The 27,547-nt window shown below is 39.1% G+C and overlaps 1 protein-coding gene and 1 long non-coding RNA gene across 5 annotated transcripts in view; both read left to right on the top strand.

Annotated features, from left to right (window-relative positions):
• Positions 1-16,274, top strand: part of EPSTI1 (epithelial stromal interaction 1) — a 98,459-nt gene extending 82,185 nt beyond the window's left edge. For 2 of the 3 annotated variants that reach the window (XM_004274562.4, XM_012534758.3), the window contains 3 exons: positions 3,561-3,634; positions 8,756-8,855; positions 15,734-16,274. In XM_004274562.4, coding sequence (XP_004274610.2) covers positions 3,561-3,634; positions 8,756-8,855; positions 15,734-15,742 — 183 coding nt within the window. In that variant the 3' untranslated portion in view covers positions 15,743-16,274. Of the gene's footprint in view, positions 1-3,560; positions 3,635-8,755; positions 9,313-15,733 lie in introns of those variants that run through there. The other variant, XM_033436735.2, reaches the window with a different exon arrangement.
• Positions 16,275-23,341: 7,067 nt separating this feature from the next.
• Positions 23,342-27,547, top strand: part of LOC117203093 (uncharacterized) — a 250,390-nt gene continuing 246,184 nt past the window's right edge. For both annotated transcript variants that reach the window (XR_004485695.2, XR_007473163.1), the window contains exon 1: positions 23,342-24,119. This is a non-coding gene — a long non-coding RNA (uncharacterized LOC117203093). The remainder of the gene's footprint in view (positions 24,120-27,547) is intronic.

Here is a 27,547-nt window from a genome sequence, read left to right as displayed (position 1 = left end):
GGTTTGAGGAAGTAATATATTCACATGGTTCAAAAATTTAAAAAAAAACACTACTTATGATATTAAAGTTTCCTTCCTCTGCCTATCTACTCGCTAGGCTTTTATCTCAGTGATAGTTATAGTTAGCATTTTAGTATGTGGTTTACCATAAAAATGTCTAAAATATGATGTACACCAGCATATGAGTTAAAATGGATGTATGTGTATCTTTTCTATTTACATGGAAGAGTCCCCCACGAAATTGCTCTAAACCTAACTTTTATTATTTAATGTGTCCTAGAGATCTCACCATAGGCGCCCCCCTCAGTCTATCTGATTCTTTGTAACGGCTGCATAGTATTATGTTGTGTGGATGGTCTACCTTACTGTGCCAGGTCCTTGTTAATGTGCATTAAGACTTTCTCCTGAACTTTTACTGTTTCAATAATACAAGTATGCCTCTCCTTTTTTTTTTTGCCTCTCCTTTTATACATATCTTTGAACACTTCTGTAAAGGATGTGTACATTTTACATATCAATGTTTATTGCTCTCCAAAAACTAAATTAGTTTTTATTAACTTAGACACTCCACCAAAGTGCTAGGATGTACCTGATTCTCTATCAAACTTTTCTAGTTTCTCTCACTGTGACAGAAGAAAAATTTTATCTCATTGTTTTGATTTATATTTCTTTGACTTTGTGTGAAGATGATGACTATTTTTAATTTACAGGCAGTCTGTAGTTTATCTGCCAACTTCCTCCTATCCTTGGCCTTTTTCTGTTTGGCGGTTGTGTTTTCCTTGTTGGTTTATATAAGGTCTTTGACTACCTCCTCAGGCCTTCCCTGAGACTCCATCTAAAATAGGAACTGAGCCACTGAGCCTCACAACAGTGTGTTTAATCCTCTGCATAGGATTACAGGCGGATATTTTTCTCACTTATTCATGGGCTTCGTTTTTTCCAGAATATAAACTCTTAAGGAGCAAGGATCTCGTCTATCTTGTTCATTATCATTTCTCCGTCATGTAGATCCAAGCCTGCCTCATAATAAGCACTCAGATATTGTTGAATGACTGAATAAAAGAATAATTGAATTAGCCTATGTATGTCATAAACATTTTTTTAAGTTTTTTTTTCCCCAATTGAAGCTTTGAATTTTCATACAGCCAAATTTATTAATCCTTTTCCTTTATGATTTCTGGACCTTCCTCATTCCAAGTTTATAAATAAACTTACCCATGCCTCCTTTGGAAACTTCTGTGGTTCCATCTTTTAGATTCAAATCCTAGGGCTCTATAAAATTTATTTTGATATAAAAATAAAGGATCTTGTCCTAATTTTCTCACAGTAGTTGGCTAGTCCATCATCATTCATTGAACTCTCTCTCCTGCAAGGGTTTAGCACAACAACTTATGGTAAACTGTGTTTCCATGTAGTAAGTCTTTACCTGGACTCAATCAGATTGTTTTAATTACTGTAGTTTCATGATATGTTTTAATATTTGGGGAAGCTGGTTCTCCCTCATTTCTTTTTTTTTTTTTTTTTTGCGGTACGCGGGCCTCTCACTGTTGTGGCCTCTCCCGTTGCGGAGCACAGGCTCCGGACGCGCAGGCTCAGCGGCCATGGCTCATGGGCCCAGCCGCTCCGCGGCATGTGGGATCTTCCCGGACCCAGGCACGAACCCGTGTCCCCTGCATCGGCAGGCGGACTCTCAACCACTGCACCACCAGGGAAGCCCACGAAATGTTTTTTAAAAAGGCACAATAAGCCAGTATGTAGAACAAAAGAACAGGCCAGGAGGCTGGAGCAAAAAAAACAAACCAGGATATCAGCACAATTTCAAGCTGGAAAGTAGAGCAGGAAAAGGCAGAACTCATTTTCAAGAAGTGGTAACACTGAAGTTGAAGCAGTCCCGATACAAGTGTGGAATTGGAGGCAGCTGGTATTTCTGAGGGCTAGGGTTGAAAGAAGGATGACTTGGAAATCTAACTCAGGAATGGTAAGACCCCTAGGACCCTTCCCCCACCTCACTGAAAGTTTAAAAAAAAAAAGTTGTAAGGATGAGGGATGAGGATGGTGGTATACCAGGAAGGGAAGTTGGAATTGGGATGGAGGTAGTAATAGAGATATAAATCTTCTCCATGGTAGGAAGCCAAAAAAATACTATTTTTTTTAAAATTAAGAAATAGAATATTCATGCTTTGAAGGAGATAAATGACAGAAGAAACCACACACAAAAATTGAACATGATTGTGTGGGTGAGGGAGAGGACTGGAGCGTCTTTTATTTTAATATAAGCCTAGTATAAGTAGTACTGTTGCTTGGTAGACTTTTAAACTATGTTCATATAGCGACAAAAATTAAAATGAAAGACTTTATGCCATTGTAGAGAATGAGTCTCTAGCACAAGGCTTGGCATCGAGGTATTTAATAAGTACTTGTGAAGTGGCTGAATGAATATTATTCAGTTATTTAGAAAAGTCTCCAATTTTACCCTTGTCATTGGTGCTAGGAAGAAATTAGAATTAAATAATGTGCTTTAGGGATTAATGAGTAGCATATTTGGATTATCACAGTATAAGAAACCAGTCTTTTTATTCTGGAGACTATAGAATGTTGGAAGGCCTTTGAATATAGTTAAAAGAATAAAATGTCAATCTGAACTTTGAATTTATTTTATACTTTACATCATGGAAGTTTGGGGGTTAAAAAAATACATGTGTTCGTATGTGTTTATCAAGAGGTGACAATATTTTCTCTCTCAGAAAACCTCTTTGACTTAGGCACTAACTTATGACGTGGGCCTGATAACTTCCCTCTGCCTTTTTCTGTCTTTGACATGAGGTTATAACTTGGTCTGCCTCAAGATGTATGCAGTTGAGTATTGAGATTCTCTGGCACCTAGTTCTTTGGTTTAATACTGTAAACACAGTAACTGAGTGTGGAAGTTGTTGCCTCTTCCAAGAATATAATCAGAATGTCAGAAACTAGAGATTTAGTTTTAGTAACATGATCTCCTATTTGAAGCAAAGTATCCTCTCCAGGGAGTCCAAAGTTCTGCTAGTATATGAAGTAACCAGTCAATGATAGGTGAGTATTATTCTCCAGAAAGGAAAGTGTTTTTGGAATTGCTCTACAGAATCAAGTCCAATATATATTTGTAAGTAGCCATGAATTTGTTGGAGAAAAAGAAGCTTTTTTTAGAGAAATTACCAAGAAATAGCATTGTGTAACATTAGTTAAGGAACTAATTTGTTTTTTCTTTGTAAGACACAGGTGAGCTTGGCTCACATTGTGTTTTCCTCTGTGTTACGTTGTACCGAATGGTCTAATATCTTGAACATGCACATTGGCTTTTTAATCTCACAATTTTACACTCACAGAGTTATTATTTGACTAAGGCACAATTATTTTTGCTACCTGGTTATGTAAGAAAATAATTTCACATGGAAATGGTACTCAGGTAAAAGTTTCAAAAATGAAATATTGTACCAGCTAAGGTCAAATACTTAATTGATTTGGGTGTCTTCTGTACAACCATGTTAATTGAAAACCATATTTTAAAATTTCATTGTTCCTAGAGTGAATTACTGGAATTTAAACGAGAGCAAGAGGAGGAAGAAAGAGCCAAAATCCACCAGGCTGAACACAGGAGGTATAAATGGCAATAAAATGAGCATCCTTGGTTAAAACACTACCTATAAAGTTTTTTCAATGTTTTGGGGAAACACTTAAGTAATATTGAATACAGTTTTGGAATCTATATTACCTTTGAATCTTTATATTATTGGGGTGTGGTATTTGTGAGGATGCCAGCTGCTATGCATGCACACACACACATACATGTACAATATCCAATTCTTCTGAACTGGCGGCATAAACTGACACTAGAAAGTGAAATCAGCTCTCAAGCTATATGTTTATTTAGGTCATACTTAATTTTCCCCCCATGGAACAAAGCATATTAATCCTTTGATATGATGCTTTACCATTTGTAGACTACTTTAGAATGATTGAACTAGTATTGATGGTAAGATACTCATACTTGAATATAAAAGCTCAGACAAGAACTACCATTAAAATTGTTTTATGTTGCCTAACATATTAGGGAAAAAATCTTAAAATAGAACTAGTAAGTAATTTTTAATAGTGGAAATAGTCTCTTATTTCTAATGTCAGGCAGTAAGAGTACCCAGAATATCATGTTGATGTTGGACCAGTGCTCGTAACTACCATAGATATCATTATTCTAGATTTTCCTAGGGAGCAGCTGGGTTATTTGAGTTTACTGCAGTGTGATTGTCTCAGGAGGAGAATTTAATGTAAAGGCTTTCATGACTTAAAGGAGCAAATTCTTTTGAAACTGACTGGCTTCACTTATGTGCTTAACCTTCCCACTATCACTAAGGTGTATTTTTAAATTGTGGTGGTTTCATTTTGTAAATGAGACTTTAAAAAGTGTTAATGGAAGCTCCCAGTTCTGCTGCAGCTGCCGACTGTGGGTGTGTACTCATGTTATTTTGACTGGATTTTTCTGCTTCCATAGCCCAGTCAGAACAGTTTTAAAATATCAAATGTGAATTTATGTGTTCTTCTCTGGTTATAAGGAAACATAAAAACTCTGATACACTGGTTAGACTATTTTGTTGGGTAAAGGGGAACTGTTACTGCTACCTATTTTATAATAAAGTAGGTCATGAATTAGTCTTTTACTTTTCTTTCTCTTTAAAAGTCTTCCTATTAAAAAACCTGATATTGTATTTCTATAACACTGGTTAGTAGTAGCCAGTTACTTCTCTGAATTTCTGAGAATTGGATTATAAAGCTTTAAGCATTTTAAAGATAGTGGTATGTCACATTAATAGGTCCCATTGCTAAGAAATTAATCTTCAATGGGCACCCAATAACAATGCGTTATTTGATTAGAGGTGGAAAAGATTACTTTTTTGTTACAGAAACCTTGACCCTTATTCTTTATTTTCTTATTGCTGAATACCTAAATATTGGTGGCACTATTTATTTCCTACATCTCCTATTCTTTCTATTGATTCTAGTTAAATGTAGATCCAAATTTAATCCAATAGGAAATCTCTCTGGATAATAAACTCAGTAGTCAGTTTTGAAACAACTGATCAAGTCTTTAAACATATTTTATGCTCTCTATCAGCTTTTGATAAAAGCTTATGTTTGTATTGTCCTTTGGAGTTTATAGTGAGCTTTTCTATGTTATATGAAAATACTCGTTCAGTTGTCTCTTAATGAATAAAATAGCTGTGTCCATTCCTGCTGGGGGCAACAATACAGACTATGTAGTTTGAGCATATGGGACAAAAGTTAGGTTTTCTCCAGGGACATAATTTTATTGGCGACAAAAAGACAATGTGTTTCCTACTGTTTGGAAGTTCACATAGCAGAAAGTGCAGCCCTGAGTTTTATAATAGAAAGCTTGTAGATTCCTAATAAGGTTTACAATGAATCCCATAATGATTGAACCTGATTGCACCTGAACCTGTGTAACTTTTGAGTAAGAGAAGAAAGTTGAAGCTCCAGTGGGAAAAGACAGAACACTGTGGTCAAGGACTTGAAAGGATCTGGGCCACAAGCTGGAAATTGGAATGAACTGAACTGATTTATTGAAACTTGGACCATCCTTGAACAATAGTTTTTATCCTTAGAAGAAAATTCAGAGCACTAGCTTGACAGCAATGAAATGTATGTATTTTCTAACACTAGTAAACAAAAATATAAACTGGTACTTTTTTCCCCTATTTGAATTTGTTACTGAGTCCAGGCTCGTACTTCTCGTCCCATGACAGGCCAATAAATCAGAGACGAGGTGCTGGGGCAAGGAGTAGCGACTTTATTCGGAAACCGGCAAACTGAGAAGATGGTGGACTCGTGTCCCAGAGAACCATCTTACCTGAGTTAGAATTCAGGCTTCTTTTATACTAAAAAGGGAGGGAGTAAAATCAAACATTTCCTGGTTCCCATCAGCCTCCAGAGGGGATGTGTTAATTTCTTCCTCCCTGCAGTCATTCACAGGTGGGCCTGGTCAGGATGCTTTCTGTGAGCTAAACAGGTATTTTACCTCATTATCTGAGAGGAAGGGTTCTCAAAAATGGGCCATTCTGTATAATTTAAGCTTATTGGCAACATCCCTTTAGTGATTAACTTGTAGTAGAATACAAAAGATTCTTCCCTATTACAAATTCTTGATAGAAATTGAAAAAGGTAATCTGTTTACCACCCATGATCTCTAGTTGACCCACTCTGCTGTCCTCTTAGTAACATGCTTAAAAGTGAATCACATCACCTTGTGTGCATCACAAGTTATCCATCTTCAAAGTGTTTGAGTGAACTGAGTGCAGTGGACAGTGAACTACATTCACTACCATGGGAAATTTCACAATGCAGCTGCAGTCACAGAAGCAGGCCGAGGTGGGGACCATGCACCTGGACAATTCATTCATTCACCTCTTACATATTAGGGCACACTCTGTGAAGCCTTTGTTCTAGGCACTGGGAATAGGCGTCAACAAGGCAGAGAAGGTCCCTGACTGCATGGAATTTACAATCTGGAGGAAAGAAACAGAAGTCAACAATTTAACGTCGAGATTATTTCAGACAGTGATACACACCAGGAGGACCACGTCACAGAGTGATGTTAAGAGAGAGATTGGAGACGATAGTTCCTCAATGAAGAGGTGACATCCAAAAACAAGAGCTGGTCACATAGAGATGGGGGGGCACAAATCATACAACGGAATGCCCCCTCTTATCAAGCATAGGAACAAAAGCAAAGGCCCTAAGTCAGGAATGAGCTTGGTCTTTCTGAGTCCCAAATGATTTGATTATAGATGGTGAGGAAGAGAATAATACAACATGAGGTAAGAAAGGTAGGCAGGAAATAGAAGATTCTGTAAGCCAATGATTTTATTCTAAGACTAATAGGAGTCATGGGAGGGTTTTAAACAAAATTCCGGAAGGCATGATCCCTTTTATAATTTAGTAGGGTGGTTGTATGGAGAACAGATTGCGGAGGGCAGGAGTGGAGGCAGAAGCAAGATGAGAGACGACAGGGATTTGTACTAGAATGGTGGTCATCAAAAGAAATGGGTGATTTAGGATGTGTCTAGTGGGTGAAGCCAACAAGAATTCTAGTGGATTGGATGTGGGGTGGGATGGGGGATATTGAGGGAAAGCCCATCTTTGTTACTGACAAAAAGACTGGATAAAAACAACCCCAGGCGTATGGACCATCCAGCATACCATTTGTTGTGTAGTTTTAGGGGGATCAAGGTCAGTTCCGTCTTCCTTAATATTCAAGTCTCCAGCTCAAGTATCTTACTTCGACCTGCATGCTGAGAGGTCTAGAAAAGGTGACTTAAACATTCAGTTCTGCAGTGAACCAGGCTGACCAGAATATGGCACCTGGGTAGATTTTATGGTGAGAGATTAAAAAAAGCCTTCTGATAACTAAGATGTGACCACTGCCAGACGCGGCTTGGAGTTGAGGAGAAAACAGCAACCCCATAAGCCAGAGACTAACCTGGGTCAACGTGCAGTTGGCATTTTAGCTGGCACACCGAGCAAGACTGCTAGGCAAACCCCCAGGCTCTGACTTTGCCACTCAGCAGTCATTATCCTCAAAGTTCCCAAATCTCCCACAGTCGCAGACTTACAGCCACCCACCATGACCACATTCGCTAAACTTCATGACTAAAAAGGAGGCTAACTTGACTGGGTCCTGCCTAGCCTCCCTTCCACAAGCATGGATTGAGTGGTTGCTGTGTTCCAGGCACTCTGTTTCTGCTGAGAAGCCTATGGTCTTCATGACACTGTTCCTCAATAACCCATTCACATCATAGGGTACCTGTTACAATGCTATTTCTCCAGCCACCATGTCCCTGACTCTACTCAGCCATACATGGGCAACTCGGAGCATGGTGTGGCCTTTTTCTTTTTCAACTTCAAAAAGTGTAAGATGTAACACACAGAAAGTCCATGAAATGAATATTTAGGATGATTAATTATAAAATGGACATCCAGGTAACCAGCTCCAGGAATAGAATGCAACCATCATCCTATAGGTAACCTTATCCTGACCCTTATGATAATCACTTCCTGCCTTTCTTTATCGTTTTACCTCCTATATGTTAAACTTAATTTCTGAAATTGGTTGCTGCAAGTATGACCGAACATCAGGGAAAGATGTACCCCTCCCTTCTTTTGAAAGCTTGGGCTCCCTTCTTCTGATATTTCCCTTTTCCCACACTCTCTTCCTATTTTCCTTCTACTTTTCACTAATGGGATTTACCTTAGCAAGACTGGCAATGGGGTACAGGATATATGGGAGGGACATCTGTCTTGTAAAAACAACACCACAGAGCTATGTTTGGTTTCTCTTTATGTTTTAGCTCTTGCTGAAGCTTCCATCTTTCCTCAGCTTCTGGGGTTCACTCCTGGCATGGCCCTGAGGGGTGTGGTTGCTTGGGTGACCAAGGCTCTTGTGGAACTGGTAGAGGTGGGTAAGTGAAACTCTGAAGTTAAGAATTTATGCCCCTTTTGGTCTGAGCCAAGACTGGTACCGGCTCCACCAAAGGACTGTTCACAGCGTGTCATATGGTTAATGTGAAAAGAAGTGTCTGTAGATTTCTTCTGAGCTGAATGGGGGCAGCAGTCCCCACAGTCAGTTCAGACAGCACATTAGGTTCTCAGAAATCTCTCAGCCCTGCAGCAAGCTTTCCACTTACACACATTTTTCATTGTTTTAAAGGGTAAATAATGCTTTTCTGGACCGACTCCAAGGTGAAAGTCAACCAGGTGGCCTCCAGCACTTTGGAGGCTATTGGAATATGAATAGTGGTAACAGCTGGGTGAGTTTTATTTTTATTTTTTCTAAAAAAAATCTTTCAAAGTTGAATAAAAACAATGAGAGTTTTAAAAATATGTTGTGGCCTTCTCCCCAGATACTATTTTTTTTTGGCGTGCTATTCAGCTGTGTGATGGGCAGTCAGCCAGGGTGATTACTGTAAATTCCACAAAAGCTTCTGAGAGATGGAGAAGGTCCTGATTTCAGCTCCAGTCAATGCCAATCACAATAAAAAATGACACCTGCCCTTTGTTTGCTGTGTGATTGCCTGGACTGCAAGGCTTTTTAAAAAATCACCCTTTGCCCAGACCTAAAACAAAAACAAATGAACATTTTTTTTCAGGAAGATTTTCAGTGAAATATGGTTATAAAAATAGTAAGCATTCTCTTGTAATATATTCTTTCAGTGAAACTAGCACGTCAAAGAAACCAGCATTTAATTTTTCACTACAAAATGATTTTTAAAAACCCCTACAGCAAAATGCACTTTTTGAAAATGAAATGTTCTTACAGATTTCTGTGAAGAAAACCTTGCAACTGTGTTGTAATATGTGTGTAATGTGTTTTGTGTGCACAATATATTATTGAAACGGCACCAAAGCTTTGGAATGTATGGGATTGTGGGGTTTGCAATGTGTACAGAATCAAAACTAACTACAGTGGGTTTTACAATTTAATTGAAGCCCAAGCGTATATGTACCTACTCAAAAAAACCAGAATGGATAGAAACCTTTAAACTGGTAAAATACAACAAAGTAATCAAATGCTTGCTGACCTGGAAAGTCTAGAGGAGATCACCCCTTAACAAATACTTGATGGACAAAAGATCATTTTTGAGAAGACAATCTGTTAGAAATCTTATATGCATGTTTCCTTGGAATGCATCTAGTGGTTAAAATTTATGGATAGATTTCAAAAATGTATCTATATATTGAAGATAATTAAGTGTAGACAAATTTGTAGAGAATGCACAGTGGATGTGTCTATTTATAAGGTATGCTCATGTGTATCACTATGGCATTCAGAATAGGGACAATGTACAAGAGAGAAGAAAGAATCAAAACACAGTATCTTTGCATCTTGTGTGAAATTGACATATTACTGACTTATAAGAATACACGAGTAAGAGTCATGTGGAAAACAGGGCATTGTGAATTTAAGACTATCCAAGTTTATAGAATTTATAAGTTGTGAAATGTGATTGAAACTCAGATTTTGGACAGGACTTGGAAACTTGCTGTACATTTTCTCCTCTACTTAATAATTCCTCCACCACCACCACCACCAATTTAGAAGGTACATATACATAGAAAAATACCTGGGATTGAAGGGAAGATGATGGGAGAGAGTAAATGAAGACTGCATGGGCTGCTGTTAGGAGAATGAGGATATGGGAGTCTGGCTCACCACTGACTATTGGTAGGTCTTAGGTAAGTGAGCTGTGAATCTCCACTTAGGTTCCTCACAGATAAGAAGAGAGGAACGTTGCTTTCTCACGATGTGATGTGAGTGAGGATGATTGAAGATTCCTTAGTAAGATAGGCATATCCAAGTCCAAAGTGTATACTGGCTTCTCCCTTGCGTGAAAGAAGCAGTGACACAAAGGTAAGAACTTGCTCAGTCTCCCATCTCCACCTCACTTACATACACACATCTCTTCCTCTATGTCTGCTTTTCCTTATGGACCAGATTCTATCTCCTCCACCTACTGGGGAACTTTGTTCTAACAATGTTCTTCTCTCTCTCCTGAACTGTCAGCTGTCATCTTGACTAGAAAATTCCCATCAGCAGAAAACTTAAATAAATATACATTATATATTGAAGCCCCTTTCCCTCTTGCTACTGTCCTGTTTCTTTGTTCCCCTTTAGAGAAAAACTTTGAGGTATCTATCCTGTCTCCAATTTCTTTCCTCCCTTTTCTCTTAAACCCAGTCTAATCGGAATTTAGACCATATCTGTCTAACCACAGTGTTCTTCTCATGGTTCCTGACATTGTCTACATTACAAAATCAAATGGTTATTTCTCAATTTTCATCTTTTGACCGATCAGCATCATTTGTCATGGTGAATCACTGCCTCCTCTTTGAACCTCTTTTTTACTTGGCTTCTGGGACACTGTACTCTCCTGGGTTTCCACCTATTTCAGTGGCCACTCCTTTCTGTTCTCCTTTGCTGAATCCCCTGTATCTTTCTGTCCTCTTAACACTGGAGTGCCTCAGGGATCCACCTTGGACCATCTTCTTTACATTCATTTAATACCTTCATGGCCTCATTCATTCTCATGAAATTAAATACCAATATGCTCTGTACTCCCAAATTTCAATTTCCAGCCTAGACCTCTTCCTCCAGACTTGCAGATCCATTTGTCTACCCAACATCCCTACTTGCATGTCTAATAGACATTTCAACCTTAATATGTCTAAAACTTCACCTTTGATCCTCTTTACCCCAATGCTCTATCTGCACTTTTTCCTGTTTGAGTAACAGTACAACCCACCTCTCACATCCTCACAGCTGACCCATCATCAAGTCTTCTTGACTCTTCCTTCAAAATAGATCCCAACCTCTATCACTGCTCATCTCAATTCTTGAAATAGTCTCCTCGATGGTTTCCTTGCTTCCACACTTACCCACCTAGAGTCTGTTCTCAATATGAAACTGAAAAATAAGTCAGACCCTGTCACTCCTCTGCTCAAAGCCCTCCAATGGCTCTGATAACTCTCCAAATGTTTGGAGTAAAAGCCAAAGTCCTTAGAGTAAAAGCCAAAGGATTTCTATTTACTAACCCTTACAGGGGCTCCATGATCTAGACCCCACTCTACTCCTCTGGCACTCTCCTCCTACTGCCCTTCTTCCTCATTCCTCCCAGCCATGCCAGCTTTCTGGCTGTTCTTTGAAAACTTAGGAACTGGCTGCTCCCTCTGTACTCTTCTCCAAAGTGTCCAAATGATTTGTTCTCTTTCAAGTATTTTCTTGAGTTCCAAGCATTCCTTGGCCATTCGTTTAATGCTGCCACCTGTGCCCTTACCCCAGGCTCTTGTCATTCTCTTTGCAGTCTCCATTTCTTTATTCAGTAGCACTCTGCAACTTCTAACCTAATTTTCTAACATCATTTTCTTAGATGTTTTGTTGACTAATTACTCTTATTCTCTCCCTGTGGTAATTTATGTTCCATCTTCCATCAGAGCAGGGCCCTTTGACTGTTTTGTTCACTGATATATCCCAAGCATAACACAGTGACTGGAACTTACCACAAGCACAGGGAAACATGTGGTTGTGGCTGAGGTCACCAAAATGACAGAGATTTGGAACCAAATGATGTGTAATAATAAAATGATTAGATACTGAATTTAAAATAACTATGTATAAAACATTTGATGGAATAAATATTGGATTTGAAATGATGAGCAAAAACAAGAGATACAGACAACCAGGAAGATTTCAAAGAGAGCAAAACAGAACTTCTAGGAATAAAAAAATACAATCTTTGAAATTAAAGCACCCAATGAATTTATAACAAAAAGAATACAAATTAAGAATTAAACCAAAATATCATTTTTCATCTATTATTTGGCAAAGCACAAGAGACTGACAACATACTCTGTTGGCAAGATGGGGGAAACAGTCTCTTTCACACTTTGGCGGTGGGAATTCAAAATGATTTAAACCATATCTAGATTAGTTACTGTCTTCCCATAAAATAAAAACCAGGCCTACACATATTACAGAAAAGTTTTACTAAATGTTCAAGAAACAGATTATTCCAAATGTCTAGAATGTTTTCCAGATAAATGAAAAGGAGGGAGTATTCTTCCAAAGGATTAAGCAGGTGAATGTAACTATGAATCAAAATCAAAGACTATATAGAAAATAAGTTATAGCCAGTCTCACTCATAAACATAGATTAAAAAAATTACAACAAAATTTTAAGATTCAATAATGAATTTCTTAAAAAAAGCATAGTATATCCTTATCAAATTATATTCATCCCAGAAATACAAACTTGGCTTATCACAAATAAACAAAAAAAACCCCAAAAATCTCCAAGATAATTTACCTCATAAATTATAGGAGAAACACCATATGATCATCTCAATAGATACAGAGAAAGCACTTGATAAGTTTCAATACTCATTTGCACTAAAAACTTCTAGCAAACTAGGAATAGAAAAGAAATTTCTTTAGCTAATACAGGGATCAAAGTTCTATAATAAAAACACATCAAAAGCTTTTCTTTTGAATCAGATATAAGCATTGAAAAGGAAAACATTTATAAATCACAGATGATACAATTATCTACTGAGAAAATCCAAAAGAATTTATATTAAAATTATTAGAATAAACAAGGGCCTAGCCATGTTGGTAGATAGAGGATCAATATATAAGAACTAAGTTTGTCTCTACGCGTAGAGAATCAACAAAAAAACCTAATAAAAAGGTAAAACCAAAGATGTATATTACCTTTAAAATACATCTACAATTTTATAGAAAGACATTAAGGAATAAATAAATGGTGTTTTACCTTGTTAATGGATATGAATGAGCTCTCAAATAATCCGTTGATTTAGTTAAATTCTAATCAGAGCAAAGAACCAAGGATAGCCAATTCACTCCTAAAAATATAGAAGTACATATGGGACTTAATAAAATATTTAATATGGTATAGAATTGGCACATGCAGACCCAACTATTTCTAGAATTTTGTTGTATGACAAAAGGTAGAGCCCATCATAAGGGGAAAATGGACTCTCTTCAACAAATGCTGTTGGGACAATTGAGTACCCACATGAAATCATTAAAAAAATCAATTCCAGGTAGAGTAAAGCTTATAAATAGAAAGGAAGACTTTTTAAATTCTAGAAGAAAATAGACTATTTATAAAATTGAGCTAGGGAGGATTTCATAAGACCCAAGGTATAAACTAAAAAGAAATGATAAATATACATTAAAATAAAACATCTGTTCATCAAAGGACACCATACAAAAATAAGAAAAGTTATAAACTAAACTTTTAGTGTGGATATGTTTTATAAATAACAAGTGGACAAGAGGTTAGTATACAGAATATATTTAGAATGTGGCATTTGTTTAGAAGTTGGTAGATGACAATTAAGCTCCTACAAGGAATCAGAGAGGAGAGCTCACAGATGGGGCTTGGAGGATATGCTGGAATCAGTAAAAAGCCAAAGACAGAGAAAGAATGGAGGAAGGCAGAAAATATGATAAAACTATGATGAAAGCTAAAGAAAAACTTGTTTCTTGAAACATCATATGGACACTTAAGTAGTAGGCCTTTGATCAGCATATTTTGGGTAGAAAAATTAGACCGATCTTTATTTTTAAAGCTTTTTCTAATTTAAATCACATTCTTCTCAGGTTACTTAATACATATTTGTTATTTGATTATTTATAATTTTTATTTTTTAAAAATTTTATTGGAGTATAGTTGATTTACAACGTTGTGTTAGTTTCAGGTGTATGGCAAAATGTTTCAGTTATACTCATACATGTATTCATTCTTATTCAGATTCTTTTCTCATATAGATTATCACAGAATATTGAGTAGAGTTCCCTGTGTTATACAGTAGGTCCTTGTTGGTTATCTATCTTATATATAATAGTGTGTGTTAATCCCATGCTCCTGATTCATCCCTTTCCCTCCCTCTGGTAACCATAAATTTGTTTTAGGTATCTGTAAGTCGGCTTCTGTCTTGTAAGTAAGTTCATTTGTATCATTTTTAAAAAATTAGATTCCATATATGAGTGATATCATATGATATTTGTCTTTGTCTGACTTACTTCACTTAGCATGATAATCTCTAGGTCCATCCATGTTGCTGCAAATGGCATTATTTCATTCTTTTTTATGGCTGAGTAATATTCCATTATATATATGTACCACATCTTCTTTATCCATTTCTCTGTCGATGGACATTTATGTTGCTTCCATGTCTTGGCTATTGTAAATAGTGCTGCAGTGAACACTGGGGTGCATGAATCTTTTCAAATTATAGTTTTCTCCGGATATATGCCCAGGAGTGGGATTGCTGGATCATATGTAATTCTATTTTTAGTTTTTTAAAGATGTTCTATACTGTTCTCCATAGTACCATATTCTTTGATAATTTAAAATTGCTTTTATATTAAAAATTTTTTTTGGGTCTTCTAGAGTCCTTTATTACTTTTCATGATGCATCTAGGGTAGGATGTTTAAAGAATCACTTCAAACGATCCCTTCTCTGATACCAGTAGGTGAGACCCTTTGAGATGCTGTGGCAACACTGAATCCAGTGTCTTCAAAGGCAGTTAAGCATTTGCCATGACCCATGAGGCAACCTGAAATTTTAGTTTCCCAGAATGTTAGAGCACCAATAGTCTGAATCCCAGGTGTACCTTGGCCTAGCAGTCTGGGAGGCCTGATGGAGATGTCATGACTGTTTGCACATAGTGGGGGAAGGGGACTCATTTAAGTCTATCTCCTTTCCTCAACATCCCCTTAGAAGTCACCTTCCTGCTGTATAATACAGTGCACCTCTACTCCATACAGTTCCATTTAAATTGCTCTGCTCCATACTATATTTGCCCTGTCCTTGCTGTAACTATGGAGGCGGGTGACAATATTTGTGAACACTATTAGTTGTGACCCGTGTTAGCCTATCTCAGAACACAGCTGATGAGCTGTCGTTCAATAAGCCATTACATTGTTGACAGAGACCATTTTGTGACTCAAAATGGAACTTGAAAATTAAATCACTTCACTGGGACTTGAAATCATTAAAAAAATAGTCAGGTAGAGTGTTTTTTTGGAGGAACTTCATTTTGGATTTACAAAGGCTTTGAATTTTGTTGCTGGTACTAATTTTTGTTTTCTTTTTCTTCCAGGATATATGAGAAATATTTTGCTTACAACTGGCCTTTGTCAACTGACCTTGAAAAACCACACGAGATGTTTTTCCTTCTTGCAGTTTTGTTCAGCCTGTTTTTACCTTGCCTTCAACTGCCCACCCACTCAGCTGAGCAGCTGGGGATGACTGGTTTCTCCCTGTCATTATTTATGCATGTTTGTAGGAGCTGATTACTGAACTCATATTTAATCTCTACTGCCAGTGAAATGCTGCATTATTTTTCTAATTGGTTTCACCTCGTATTGGAAGTATAATTATAGACGTGTTAGTAAGATAGAAAAGGAGGGAATCATTTGATGCTTTCAGGTTAGTGAGAGCTGTGGGTGCTGCATGCCTGTCTCTCTAAACAGCTAATTCTTATCTAATTCTCAGATCAGGTTTGGGGAAGCTTTGGCACCTTTAGATTTGAATCCCTGCTTTCTTAATTCAGGGCACAAATGTGAGCAAAAGAAAAAAATAAATCTTTTATATGCTTTTAAACAAATTTATAAATAAAATTTGAACTGCTTCTGTGTAAATGGCTTTTGGTTTTTAATGAAAAGCTCTTGAGGGGTCTCATTTTTATATTCTCCTCTACAGTCCATAGAGATCAAATGTAGTACTATTATCACTATTGGATTTGGCTTTGGTCTTGACTGACTTACTAATGCTGTTCTTCTGGTTTCTCAGAGTGGGATAGTTCATTTCCTGAAAGGCCATGAAAAAAATCGGCTAGACACAGATACCACGTGTGGTTTGTGGGTATTTTGGAAACTTGTCTTTGCTCATGCAACCTATTTCCTATTACTAATTCAGTAGGTTTTCCTGTTCTACTTTTATGACCTTGAACCAGTTTATAGACACTAGTGTGAGAATATTGGTTTTCCACACTGCATGGTCTGGCCACCCCCATCCCCCCACGTTATGTAGGCGAAGCACTGTAGCATTGCATTTAATCTTAGAAGGAAGGTTGGAAGAGTAGATAATTTTTGCAGCTGGACACGAGTAGACAACACTTTGCAGCATTTAAGAGATCTTCTGTGTTACCAACTGCTCTGTTGTAAGTAACTTTCTAAACGTATATTTAGGGCAACACTGGGATTTCAGGTCCTTGGGCCGAGATTGAGGGAGCTCACAGAAGTGGGGTGAGGGTGTGGTACAGAAAGAGCTGCACTGGGTGGTGGTGATGGTGGTGGTGGCTGACAGCAGATGGTGCTCAGCTCGTTTCTTTGGAGTAAATAATGCAGACACTCTTGGTTTCCCTCTCTTCTGCCAGCTGAACCTACGTTAGTGCTGTTGACAGTAATATAAAATGTTTGGTCCATCTAAATCTTTGTCACTGCCTAATATGGGGAAAATGAAATCCCTCAGCCTGGGTTGGAAACACCGCCAAACTGATTGTAGGTGTGTGGATGTCACAGGCATTTTACTGCTGTGGCATGCAGCCATTTCAGTCCTACACCTGCCAGCCTGGCTACCTCACAGTCCATGGCCATGTTCTGGTTTTTGTGTCTACGCTTGGCCTTCCTCACTTGCCGCTATTTTCCAGTGTGTAACCTGGAGTCAATATAGGGGAAAGAGATGCTTTCTTACTTTGGGGAATCTTAGGAAAGTTGGTGTCAATTTCCTTTCTACTGCCTGCCATATCCTGCATTCCCAAAGATTTTGTTCAGGTGTCTGGTCTCATAAAAAAAATCATTGTGCGGGTATGGAAAATTGTGACTTTATGGCCCAAATTATCTCGACTACATATGGGATGGTAAACATCTTCCTTGAACAATTCTCTGTGTAGGTAGAAGTAACCAGAAATGAAGCAAGAGTTGCTGTGTAAGGGAGCCTACCATTTTGCTTTTCATATTTAATCTGCTCTTGATTGGAATACAGTTTGACTTTTGGGTAACCCTGGATAGGAATCCCAAAGTTCCAATCACCTTTTCTATGCTTTTAAAGTACATTTTCTGAAAAAGAGAATAAAAATGAGACAAACTGTTACAAAAGTAGTAAGTTTTTGTTACAGACACTTGAGACATACAGATGAGTAATAAAAAGGAAAAAAATTGGTGATTGTTTTTTTTTCAGGTTTTATTTGTTGATCTTCACACCTTAGTATTTTGGTATGCATCCTTCCAGATATTTTTATCTGTATGTGTATCAAAATCCCTGCAATAAAATCCTTACAGATACTTGTCTAATGATTGGATGAGGACAAATACCTTGAGTTAGAACTTTTTTTTTTTTTTTTTCCGGTACGTGGGCCTCTCACTGTTGTGGCCTCTCCCATTGCGGAGCACAGGCTCCGGACGCGCAGGCTCAGCGGCCATGGCTCATGGGCCCAGCCACTCCGCGGCATGTGGGATCCTCCCGGACCGGGGCACGAACCCGTGTCCCCTGCATCGGCAGGTGGACTCTCAACCACTGCACCACCAGGGAAGCCCAGAACTGGTGGTTTTAAGGAAATCCACATTTAATATATGTAGTTAAATTACTTTCCCAAAAGTTGACATCAGTATTTACTGCCACCAGAAGTATGCTCTATACCCTCCCTCATCCTGCTACTATTTTTTAAAAATCTTCGCTTATAGACATAGAGAATGGACTTGAGGACACGGGGAGGGGGAAGGTTAAGCTGGGATGAAGTGAGAGAGTGGCATGGACTTATATATACTACCAAATGTAAAATAGATAGCTAGTGGGAAGCAGCTGCATAGCACAGGGAGATCAGCTAAGTGCTTTGTGACCACCTAGAGGGGTGGGATAGGGAGGGTGGGAGGGAGACACAAGAGGGAGGAGATATATATACATATGTATATATATAGCTGATTCACTTTGTTATACAGCAGAAACTAACACACCATTGTAAAGCAATTATACTCCAATAAAGATGTAAAAAAAAAATCTTCCCTTATATGTTGAGTGAAAAATGTCATTTGGAGAGCTTAATCCCTCTTTTCTTTTTCCTTAGGTCTACTCGTCATTTTTTATCTTCTTTTGTGTGCGTGCATGCGTGCGTGTGTGTGTGTGTGTATAGTTGATTTGTAAAAGATTTCTCTGTTGAGATATTACGTTGTAAATATTCTAATTTTTATAAATCTTTTAATTTAGTATTTAATTTAGTATTGGGTTTTAAATATTTGTGTATGGGGATGTATCATTCTTTTTCCTTTGTGGTTTCTTCTTGGTGTTATGTTGATAGATTTTAAAATGTGCAGCAAGGCAGCAACCCACCCGATGAGAAAATTAAAGACTTCTCCTGGGTGTAGTTATGGGTGATATGGGGCAGAAGATCTTACTCCGTTCATAGCATAGACCTGAGCTCACAGGTTTGTTTTATGTATTTTTACACTGAAGAAATATTTCCTGTGGTCCCTAAACACTTTGTTTAGGTTGAAAAAAATTAGATTCCTTCCATAGATTGATTTTGTTAAACATTTTTAAAATTCTCTAAGCTGATTTTTAACTTGAAGATTTGTTTGTCTTTTAGAAAGTATCTTTAGGAAGTTACATTATAGTTATAGTAAACATAGAAATATTTCCTTCCAGAATAAAGCACTTGGCATTTATAAAAATGAAAACTTCAAGTTAAAATTCAAAGTTTTGATAACTCTAGCTAAAAATTTTTAATTGATTTTAGGAAACATAAATCATAGAGACAGTGCCTGCAGGCTGAATTTTAACTTCCAGAATATGAAACAGATGGGCTGCGATTAGCTGGACCTTCTCCTGTGAAAGGGTGTGTTTGGAGCTGTGCCTGCCAGAGGAGGAAACAGACATTGTGTTTGAACTATTAATAGGTAGAAGAAAATAGTAAGAAGGCTGTGGGCTTTTTGTTTTTAATTCTATGAACCAATGTACATAGTAGGTAGCTCTGGGCCAATGTCCATGAAATAAGATTGGAGTGATGAATAATATACTTACGTGAGGAAGAAAAAATATGCCTTTCAAGTTACTGTAAGGATTACAGAGAGAATTAGTACACGTTAGGAATTTCAGGTAGAGGCTCTGTGTTGCACCCCTTTTCTTTTTGAATAGTCCATTGTTTAACAGTGGCATTTAAAAAGGATCATAGAAAGAGGATTTTCTTTTTTCCTCACAGAATCATATGCTCAAAACGGAGGGTTTTTAAGGCATATAAAGGCAAATGGCAGAAAAATTTTATTACATGTTATTGTGCCATCTGCTGGGGCAGAGGATACAGGGAGACCTGCGCTGTAACACTCACTTCCCCTAGTAAGCTGATTATTATAATCCCTTTGCCCTACCACTCAGAGCTTCATACCCATGCTCCAGCCTCCCTTACTTCCCCAAAGAGCACTGCTACAGCTGAGCTGAGCTGGAGGAATTGTTCACTCAGTCATCAGAGGGTAGACATCTCATTCTCCACAAAATGTTACGTGAGTGATCAACCCTGGACTATGAACTGGTTAGAAATTTTAATTTTTATATTTTAGAAACCAGAATTGTGCCAAAATGGAGCAGAAAGTGTGCTTTAGTAATGAGACAGCAGAAACAGATGAGAGAGAAATATCTGAAATTGCACATTGTGAATTATTTAAATATAATATTTATAGTCTTTTTTTTTAAGATTTTTTTTTTTGATGTGGACCAGTTTTAAAGTCTTCATTGAATTTGTTACAATACTGCTTCTGTTTTATGTTTTGGTTTTTTGGCCACGAGGCATGTGGGATCTTAGCTCCCCGACCAGGGATCGAACCTGCAACCCCTGCACTGGAAGGCGGAGTCTTAACCACTGGACCGCCAGGGAAGTCCCTCTAGTCTGTTTTGAATATGGCACCATGGAGACACAAAGATAAATGGTACTGTTCCTGTCCTGAGGGAATGGAGTGGTCAGGATAGACGAGGTTATGCGACCGTAGTCAATCCCCATATCTCAGTGGATTGGTAGTATTTGTTTCTTGATTATGCTACACTTCAAGTATAGGTGAGCAAGAGGCTCTGCTCACCTTTGTCCCTCAAGGGCCCAAGCTGATGAAGCCTCCATTTCCCTGTGTGCTTCCCCTACAGCAAGGGGAAGAGAGAGTAGCAGTATCTTGTATTGGGTAATTCAATGCTTTCCCAGGAAATGGTGCACGCTGTTATTGTTCATATTTTATTGGCCAGAACAAATCACATGGCTATATCCAACTTTAAAGGGAGTGGGAAATACAATTCTACAATGTTCCCAGAAGGAAGAAGAGAACAGGAACATTTGTAAATAGTTCTAATGACTACCCCCAAAAATGCACTGTAAGGTTGAAGAAGAAACACCCATGAAAACTTAAGACATACATATAGATGCAAAACAACAGTAGAAACCCAGTCCAGTTAAAAATTTATTAAGGGGCTACTATATGCCAGGTACTGTGCTAGGCATCAAGACTACAAAGATGTCCAAACCAGCCATGAAAAAACTCTGAGTTAGGGACACAGACACACACAGAGAACTTAGGAAAAAAATGAGATAGGAACTATGTAAAGCAATGAGGCAAGAAGTGTAAGACATGATGGAAGACGGAGGGCTTTGTGTACCATATCAAGTAGCTTGGGCTTTTGAAGGGTTATGAGCAGAGAATGGACCTGATTAGATTTTTGTTTTAAATAAATCATGAGAGATCTCATGGAAGGCAGATTTCAGGGAGGCAAACCAGAGGCAGAGCAACTAGTAAGAGGTGACTGCTTCAGTCCAAATGACCCATGATGAGAGTCCTAAGCTAGAGCACTGAGTAGAGATGGGGAGAACGGAATAGGCATGTGGAATTCTTAGGATATAAAAAACCAGGACTTTGTTAGTGACTGAATATAGATGGAGAGTGACAAGTGAGAGATGAGTTTCATATTTCTAGCCTGGGTCTCTAGTTAAGGGGAGAGAGACCAAGATGGCAGAGTAAGAGGACATGGAGCTCACCTCCCACCCATGAACATATTTCTAGCCTGGGTGAATGTGTTGATGGTGATGTGACCACAAAGACAAAATCTGTGGTATTTCAGAGGACAGGGAGCCCTGATGTGATCAATAAAGAGTTTTAAAGACTATAGATTTAAACCTGGTGAGCTCAGGGACTTTGTCTTGTTCAATGCTGTATTCCCAGTGCCTTGAATGGTGCCTAGCACATAATAGGGATTCAGTGAATATTTGGGAAGTGAATAGGTTTGATGGAGGAGTTAAGATTTTCAAAGATTAAGAGAAATAGTATGATGGTGGTTGGCGGAGGATTGGGTGCAGGGACATTTAGGGCAAGTAACCCACAGCAAGGCAGTGGTTGTGGTTAAGTGTGTGGGAGGGGAGGACAGGAGGGAGAAGGAGAAGTGGGGGAAGGGGGGCAAGAGAGAGAGAAAAAGAGAGAGTGAGGGGAAAGCTATGTTAGGGGACTAATACAGTTGTTGCTCAGTGTGAAAGGAAGTGGGAAGATCAGAATTATGAGAGGAGAAACACTCTGAAAGAGCTTCTCTTGATGCTTTGGGATTTCTCATAGCTAACTGACCAACCCCAAGTGTGGCAGCCAAGGTTGGAAAGATTCTTGGGACGAGGCTACCAGACTAAGCTAGTCCGTTCAGCCCCTGCCACTGGCAGCTGCTGGCACAAACCAGTGCTGGCTTTGCCTACTTGTAATTCAAAAAGGATGCTGGTGATGCCTGTCCTTTAATGCCTACAGATCATTAACAATGCCATGAGCCATAGCATCTGGGAAAAAAAAAGGAGAACCACTCAGGAGACGTGAGAGTCTAGCTCTGTCAGCCACTAATGTTGAAACCCTGGACTACTCTCTTACTTCCATGTCTACTTCACAGGATAGTTTTTGGACTGGATGGACTAAGTGTTCTTAAAAGGTAAAGAAGTGTACAAGGTAAGGGAATGGCAAATGCTAAATTAGCATTAAACAGAAAGAGGCTCTCTCAACCCTTGCTCTTCAATATTAAAAGTGTTCACTCTTGGGCTTCCCTGGTGGCGCAGTGGTTGAGAGTCCGCCTGCCGATGCAGGGGACATGGGTTCGTGCCCCAGTCCGAGAAGATCTCACATGCAGCGGAGCAGCTGGGCCCGTGAGCCATGGCCGCTGAGCCTGCGCGTGCGGAGCCTGTGCTCCGCAACGGGAGAGGCCACAACAGTGAAAGGCCCCCGTACCGCAAAAAAAAAAAAAAAGTGTTTGCTCTTCTTCCTCCCTACGTTATCACCATCCTACAGAACACCATCGATTCTTGCAGGACTCAGCCATCTTTTTTCCCCTCTGATCCATGCATAACTTACTACCAAGGCTTATCAGTTCGACTTCCACAATATCTCTAGCAGTTGTCCCCTTTCTTTCAATTTACTGCCATCCACTTGACTTGGTCCCTCAGTATATCTTGCGGTACGCGGGCCTCTCACTGTTGTGGCCTCTCCCGTTGCGGAGCACAGGCTCCGGACGCGCAGGCGCAGCGGCCATGGCTCACGGGCCTAGCAGCTCTGCGGCATGTGGGATCTTCCCGGACCGGGGCACGAACCCGTGTCCCCTGCATCGGCAGGCGGACTCTCAACCACTGCGCCACCAGGGAAGCCCCCTCGGTATGTCTTAAAGAGACCACTGTCAGAAAGAACTACCTGGTCCTCCTGCCTCCCGCACCTCACTTCCATGGTATTACGGAAGCGGTGGGAATCTTGTAAGGAAGCGACTGTGGCATTTTAGTATCTCTGCTAGCCCAGCAGAGGCTGTAAGTGCGCGGATGTCTCCGGTTCTGAATGAATTACAGTGCAGCGCTCTGCGCAACGTGCGCATTTGTTAACTCACCTAACTCCCCTAAGCAGGGAGACCTTTTGACAGTCTCCCCGCCCCGCCCCGCTCCCTGGCACGCAGTGAGGACTACCGCGACGAGGCGGCACCCAGCCCCACGAGGGGGACAGCCGTGCCTCCCTTACCGTCTCAATCCCCCATGAGAGCTGCTCACCGGAAGCACGGCCGCAGTGGGGACCCGAAGGGCTCACAGGGAACAGGATACGACGCCACCGCTTGGTCTCCGGCACCTGAACGCCGACCTGCAACGCTCCAGGCACACCGCCAAGGGCCAGGCGGGACGCACTCCGGCACCGAGGGACGCATCCCGCCGCCGCGGCCCCAGCCAAACCCCACCTCGGCGAGTGGTTCTCGCGAGACGTGCTGAGGCGGCGTAGCGAGAGTGGCAGAGGACGCCGGCCCGCCCAGGCTCTGAGGCTGGCGTCGGGAGACCGGGCTTCGGGAGGGACGCCGCACCCTTGCCTTACAACACCACCGACCGGTGCGGAGGAGAGGCGAGGGGCACCGGGCAGAACGAGAAGGGCGGCCCAGTTTGCCATGAACGTCCGTCCATCGTCTGGCGCGGCCTAGGCCCGGCCCCGGTGAGCGGGACGGCACCACATCCATCGATCGACCTCAAAGTAAACTTTTAAAACTTTTTTTTTTCATAGTGAAAAGTAAATATTAAAAAGGAATCAGAATAGTTATCCACCCCCTTTAACGAGTTTCTTAAAACACATGTATCTCAAATACCATGCTACTTTATTTTTCTGAAGAATGTGTTTTTCTTTCCCCCATGTGGTCTTGCCGTGTTAAATTTTTAAAGAAAATTACCTGAAATTTTCTTTGAAGTTGCATTTTGTGGCTAAGAAATTTGAAACGCACCCTCACTGGACCACTGTAGACCATATTATGTTGGAGAATATACTCTCTCTAGTCTACTTCATAGGATCAGAACAAATTCTAAGTGGATGATATTCTCAATTCTAATGTATTTTCAAGGGTAGTTTTTACCTCCATTCAGAATACCTTCCTTCAGAAAGTATTTTTGCAAGGCAAAGCTTGTCAACTGAGTTTTCTCTATTTTGCCAAGTTTATATTTTGCAAAATTTAGTTCTCAATTTTCCCCTAGTCTGGTACAGGAAAGATAGGAGCTGTATTTAAAAAAAAAAAAAAAAATTCTTTCTACAATGTGAGATATTCCAAAGTTCAGTTATAGAATTTCAGAATTAAATCTTGCACATCATTTGAGCTGTCACCATTTTTTTTTATTTTTGGAAACTTAAAAATATTTATTAATTCATTTATAATAACAAGAATCAACCTATTACGTGTCAGCATAAATCACGTTTTTAACAGAAAATATCTATATTTTCCAAAACAAGAGAAAATATGTGAGAAGAGTGGCATTGTTTTACATTAAGTTCTTTTTACATAAATTTACATCATTTTTTTCATACAAACAGAAAGTCACAAAAATTATAATCATCCTCAGTTCGCTCAGTCCCACGTAATTGATTTTTTTTTACATCTTGATCTTTTGTTAACACTTTTATGAATTCATGAGTTTTCCATTAGAGTTCTGAAAATGCTTATTCATTCAGTTCAGCTGTATGGTCAGTTACCAGAAACCTGTACTTGTCAGAGTCTTTTCCATGAATTCCTTGAAGATGAAACCCTTTTATAGGAACATTTTTGCAAAAGCATCAGAGTACACCCAGAACTGTCTGTAAATGACAAAAGACTTAAAAATGACCACGGTTAAATATTTGATGAAAGTTCATAATAATGCAATTGACAAGGAAATTTAGTTATTTCTGAGATATACATTTTAAATAACTAGAATTATGACTTATAACTTTATACCAGAACATATAAGATTTTTAGGAATTTCATGGAATGTCTGAAACATTTATATTAACATATTTCCATACAAATAACCCAAAGAAAGTTTAGTATTAGGTTTTCTAAAAAAATTTTTGAATTGTATTTTATTTATTGTTTTATACAGCAGGTTCTTATTAGTCATCAATTTTATACACACAGAGTATACATGTCATTCCCAATTGCCCCATTCATCCCCCCCTGCCCGCCCCCACCCTGTGGCTTTCCACCCTTGGTGTCCATACGTTTGTTCTCTACATCTGTGTCTCAACTTCTGCCCTGCAAACTGGTTCAGAGAAAACCATAATTCCAGTAGTGGGATTTCTGGATCATATGGTAATTGTATTTTTAGTTTTTTAAGGAACCTCCATACTGTTCTCCATAGTGGCTGTATCAATTTACATTCCCACCAACAGTGCAAGAGGATTCCCTTTTCTCCACACCCTCTCCAGCATTTGTTGTTTGTAGATTTTCTGATAATGCCCATTCTAACTGGTGTGAGGTGATACCTCATTGTAGTTTTGATTTGCATTTCTCTAATAATTAGTGATGTTGAGCAGCTTTTCATGTGCTTCTTGACCATCTGTATGTCATCTTTGGAGAAATGTCTATTTAGGTATTCTGCCCATTTTTGGATTGGGTTGTTTGTTTTTTTTTTTTAGATGTTGGGGGTAGGAGTTTATTAATTAATTTATTTATTTTTGCTGTGTTGGGTCTTCATTTCTGTGCGAGGGCTCTCTCCAGCTGTGGCAAGCGAGGGCCACTCTTCATCGCAGTGCACGGGCCTCTCACTGTCATGGTCTCTCTTGTTGCAGAGCACAGGCTCCAGACACGCAGGCTCAGCAGTTGTGGCTCGCGGGCCTAGTTGCTCCGTGGCATGTGGGATCCTCCCAGACCAGGGCTCGAACCCGTGTCCCCTGCATTAGCAGGCAGACTCTCAACCACTGCGCCACCATGGAAGCCCTGTTTGTTTTTTTAATATTGAGCTGCATGAGCTGTTTATATATATTGGAGATTAATCCTTTGTCTGTTGATTTGTTTGCAAATATTTTCTCCCTATCTGAGGGTTGTCTTTTTGTGTTGTTTATGGTTTCCTTTGCTGTGAAAAAGCGTTTAAGTTTCATTAGGTCCCATTTGTTTATTTTTGTTTTTATTTCCATTACTCTAGGAGGTGGATCAGAAAAGATCTTGCTGCGATTGATGTCAAAGAGTGTTCTTCCTATGTTTTTCTCTAAGACTTTTATAGTGTCTGGTCTTACATTTAGGTCTCGAATCCATTTTGAGTTTATTTTTGTGCATGGTGTTAGGGAGTGTTCTAATTTCATTCTTTTACATGTAGCTGTCCAGTTTTCCCAGCACCGCTTATTGAAGAGACTGTCTTTTCTCCATTGTATATCCTTGCCTTCTTTGTCATAGATTAGTTGACCATAGGTGCGTGGGTTTATCTCTGGGCTTTCTATCTTGTTCCATTGATCTATGTTCCTGTTTTTGTGCCAGTACCATATTGTCTTGATTACTGCAGCTCTGTAGTATAGTCTGAAGTCCAGGAGCCTGATTCCTCCAACTCCGTTTTTTTCCCTTAAGACTGCTTTGGCTATTTGGGGTCTTTTGTGTCTCCATACAAATTTTAAGATTTTTTGTTCTAGTTCCGTAAAAAATGCCATTGGTAATTTGATAGGGATTGCATTGAATCTGTAGATTGCTTTGGGTAGTGTAGTCATTTTCACAATATTGATTCTTCCAATCCAAGAACATGGTGTATCTCTCCATCGGCTGGTATCATCTTTAATTTCTTTCATCAGTGTCTTATAGTTTTTTGCATACAGGTCTTTTGTCTCCCTAGGTAGGTTAATTCTTAGGTATTTTATTCTTTTTGTTGCAGTGGTAAATGGGAGTGTTTCCTTAATTTCTCTTTCAGATTTTTGGTCATTAGTATATAGAAATGCAAGAGATTTCTGTGCATTAATTTTGTATCCTGTGACTTTACCACATTCATTGATTAGCTCTAGTAGTTTTCTGGTGGCATCTTTAGGATTCTCTATGTATAGTATCATGTCATCTGCAAACTGTGAGAGTTTTACTTCTTCTTTCCAATTTGTATTCCTTTTATTTCTTTTTCTTCTCTGAATGCCGTGGCTAGTTCTTCCAAAACTATGTTGAATAATAGTGGTGAGAGTGGACATCC

The sequence above is a fragment of the Orcinus orca genome, chromosome 18 (genome assembly GCF_937001465.1).
Source record: "Orcinus orca chromosome 18, mOrcOrc1.1, whole genome shotgun sequence".
Lineage (NCBI taxonomy): Eukaryota > Metazoa > Chordata > Mammalia > Artiodactyla > Delphinidae > Orcinus > Orcinus orca.
This window is presented reverse-complemented; position numbering and strand designations above follow the sequence as displayed.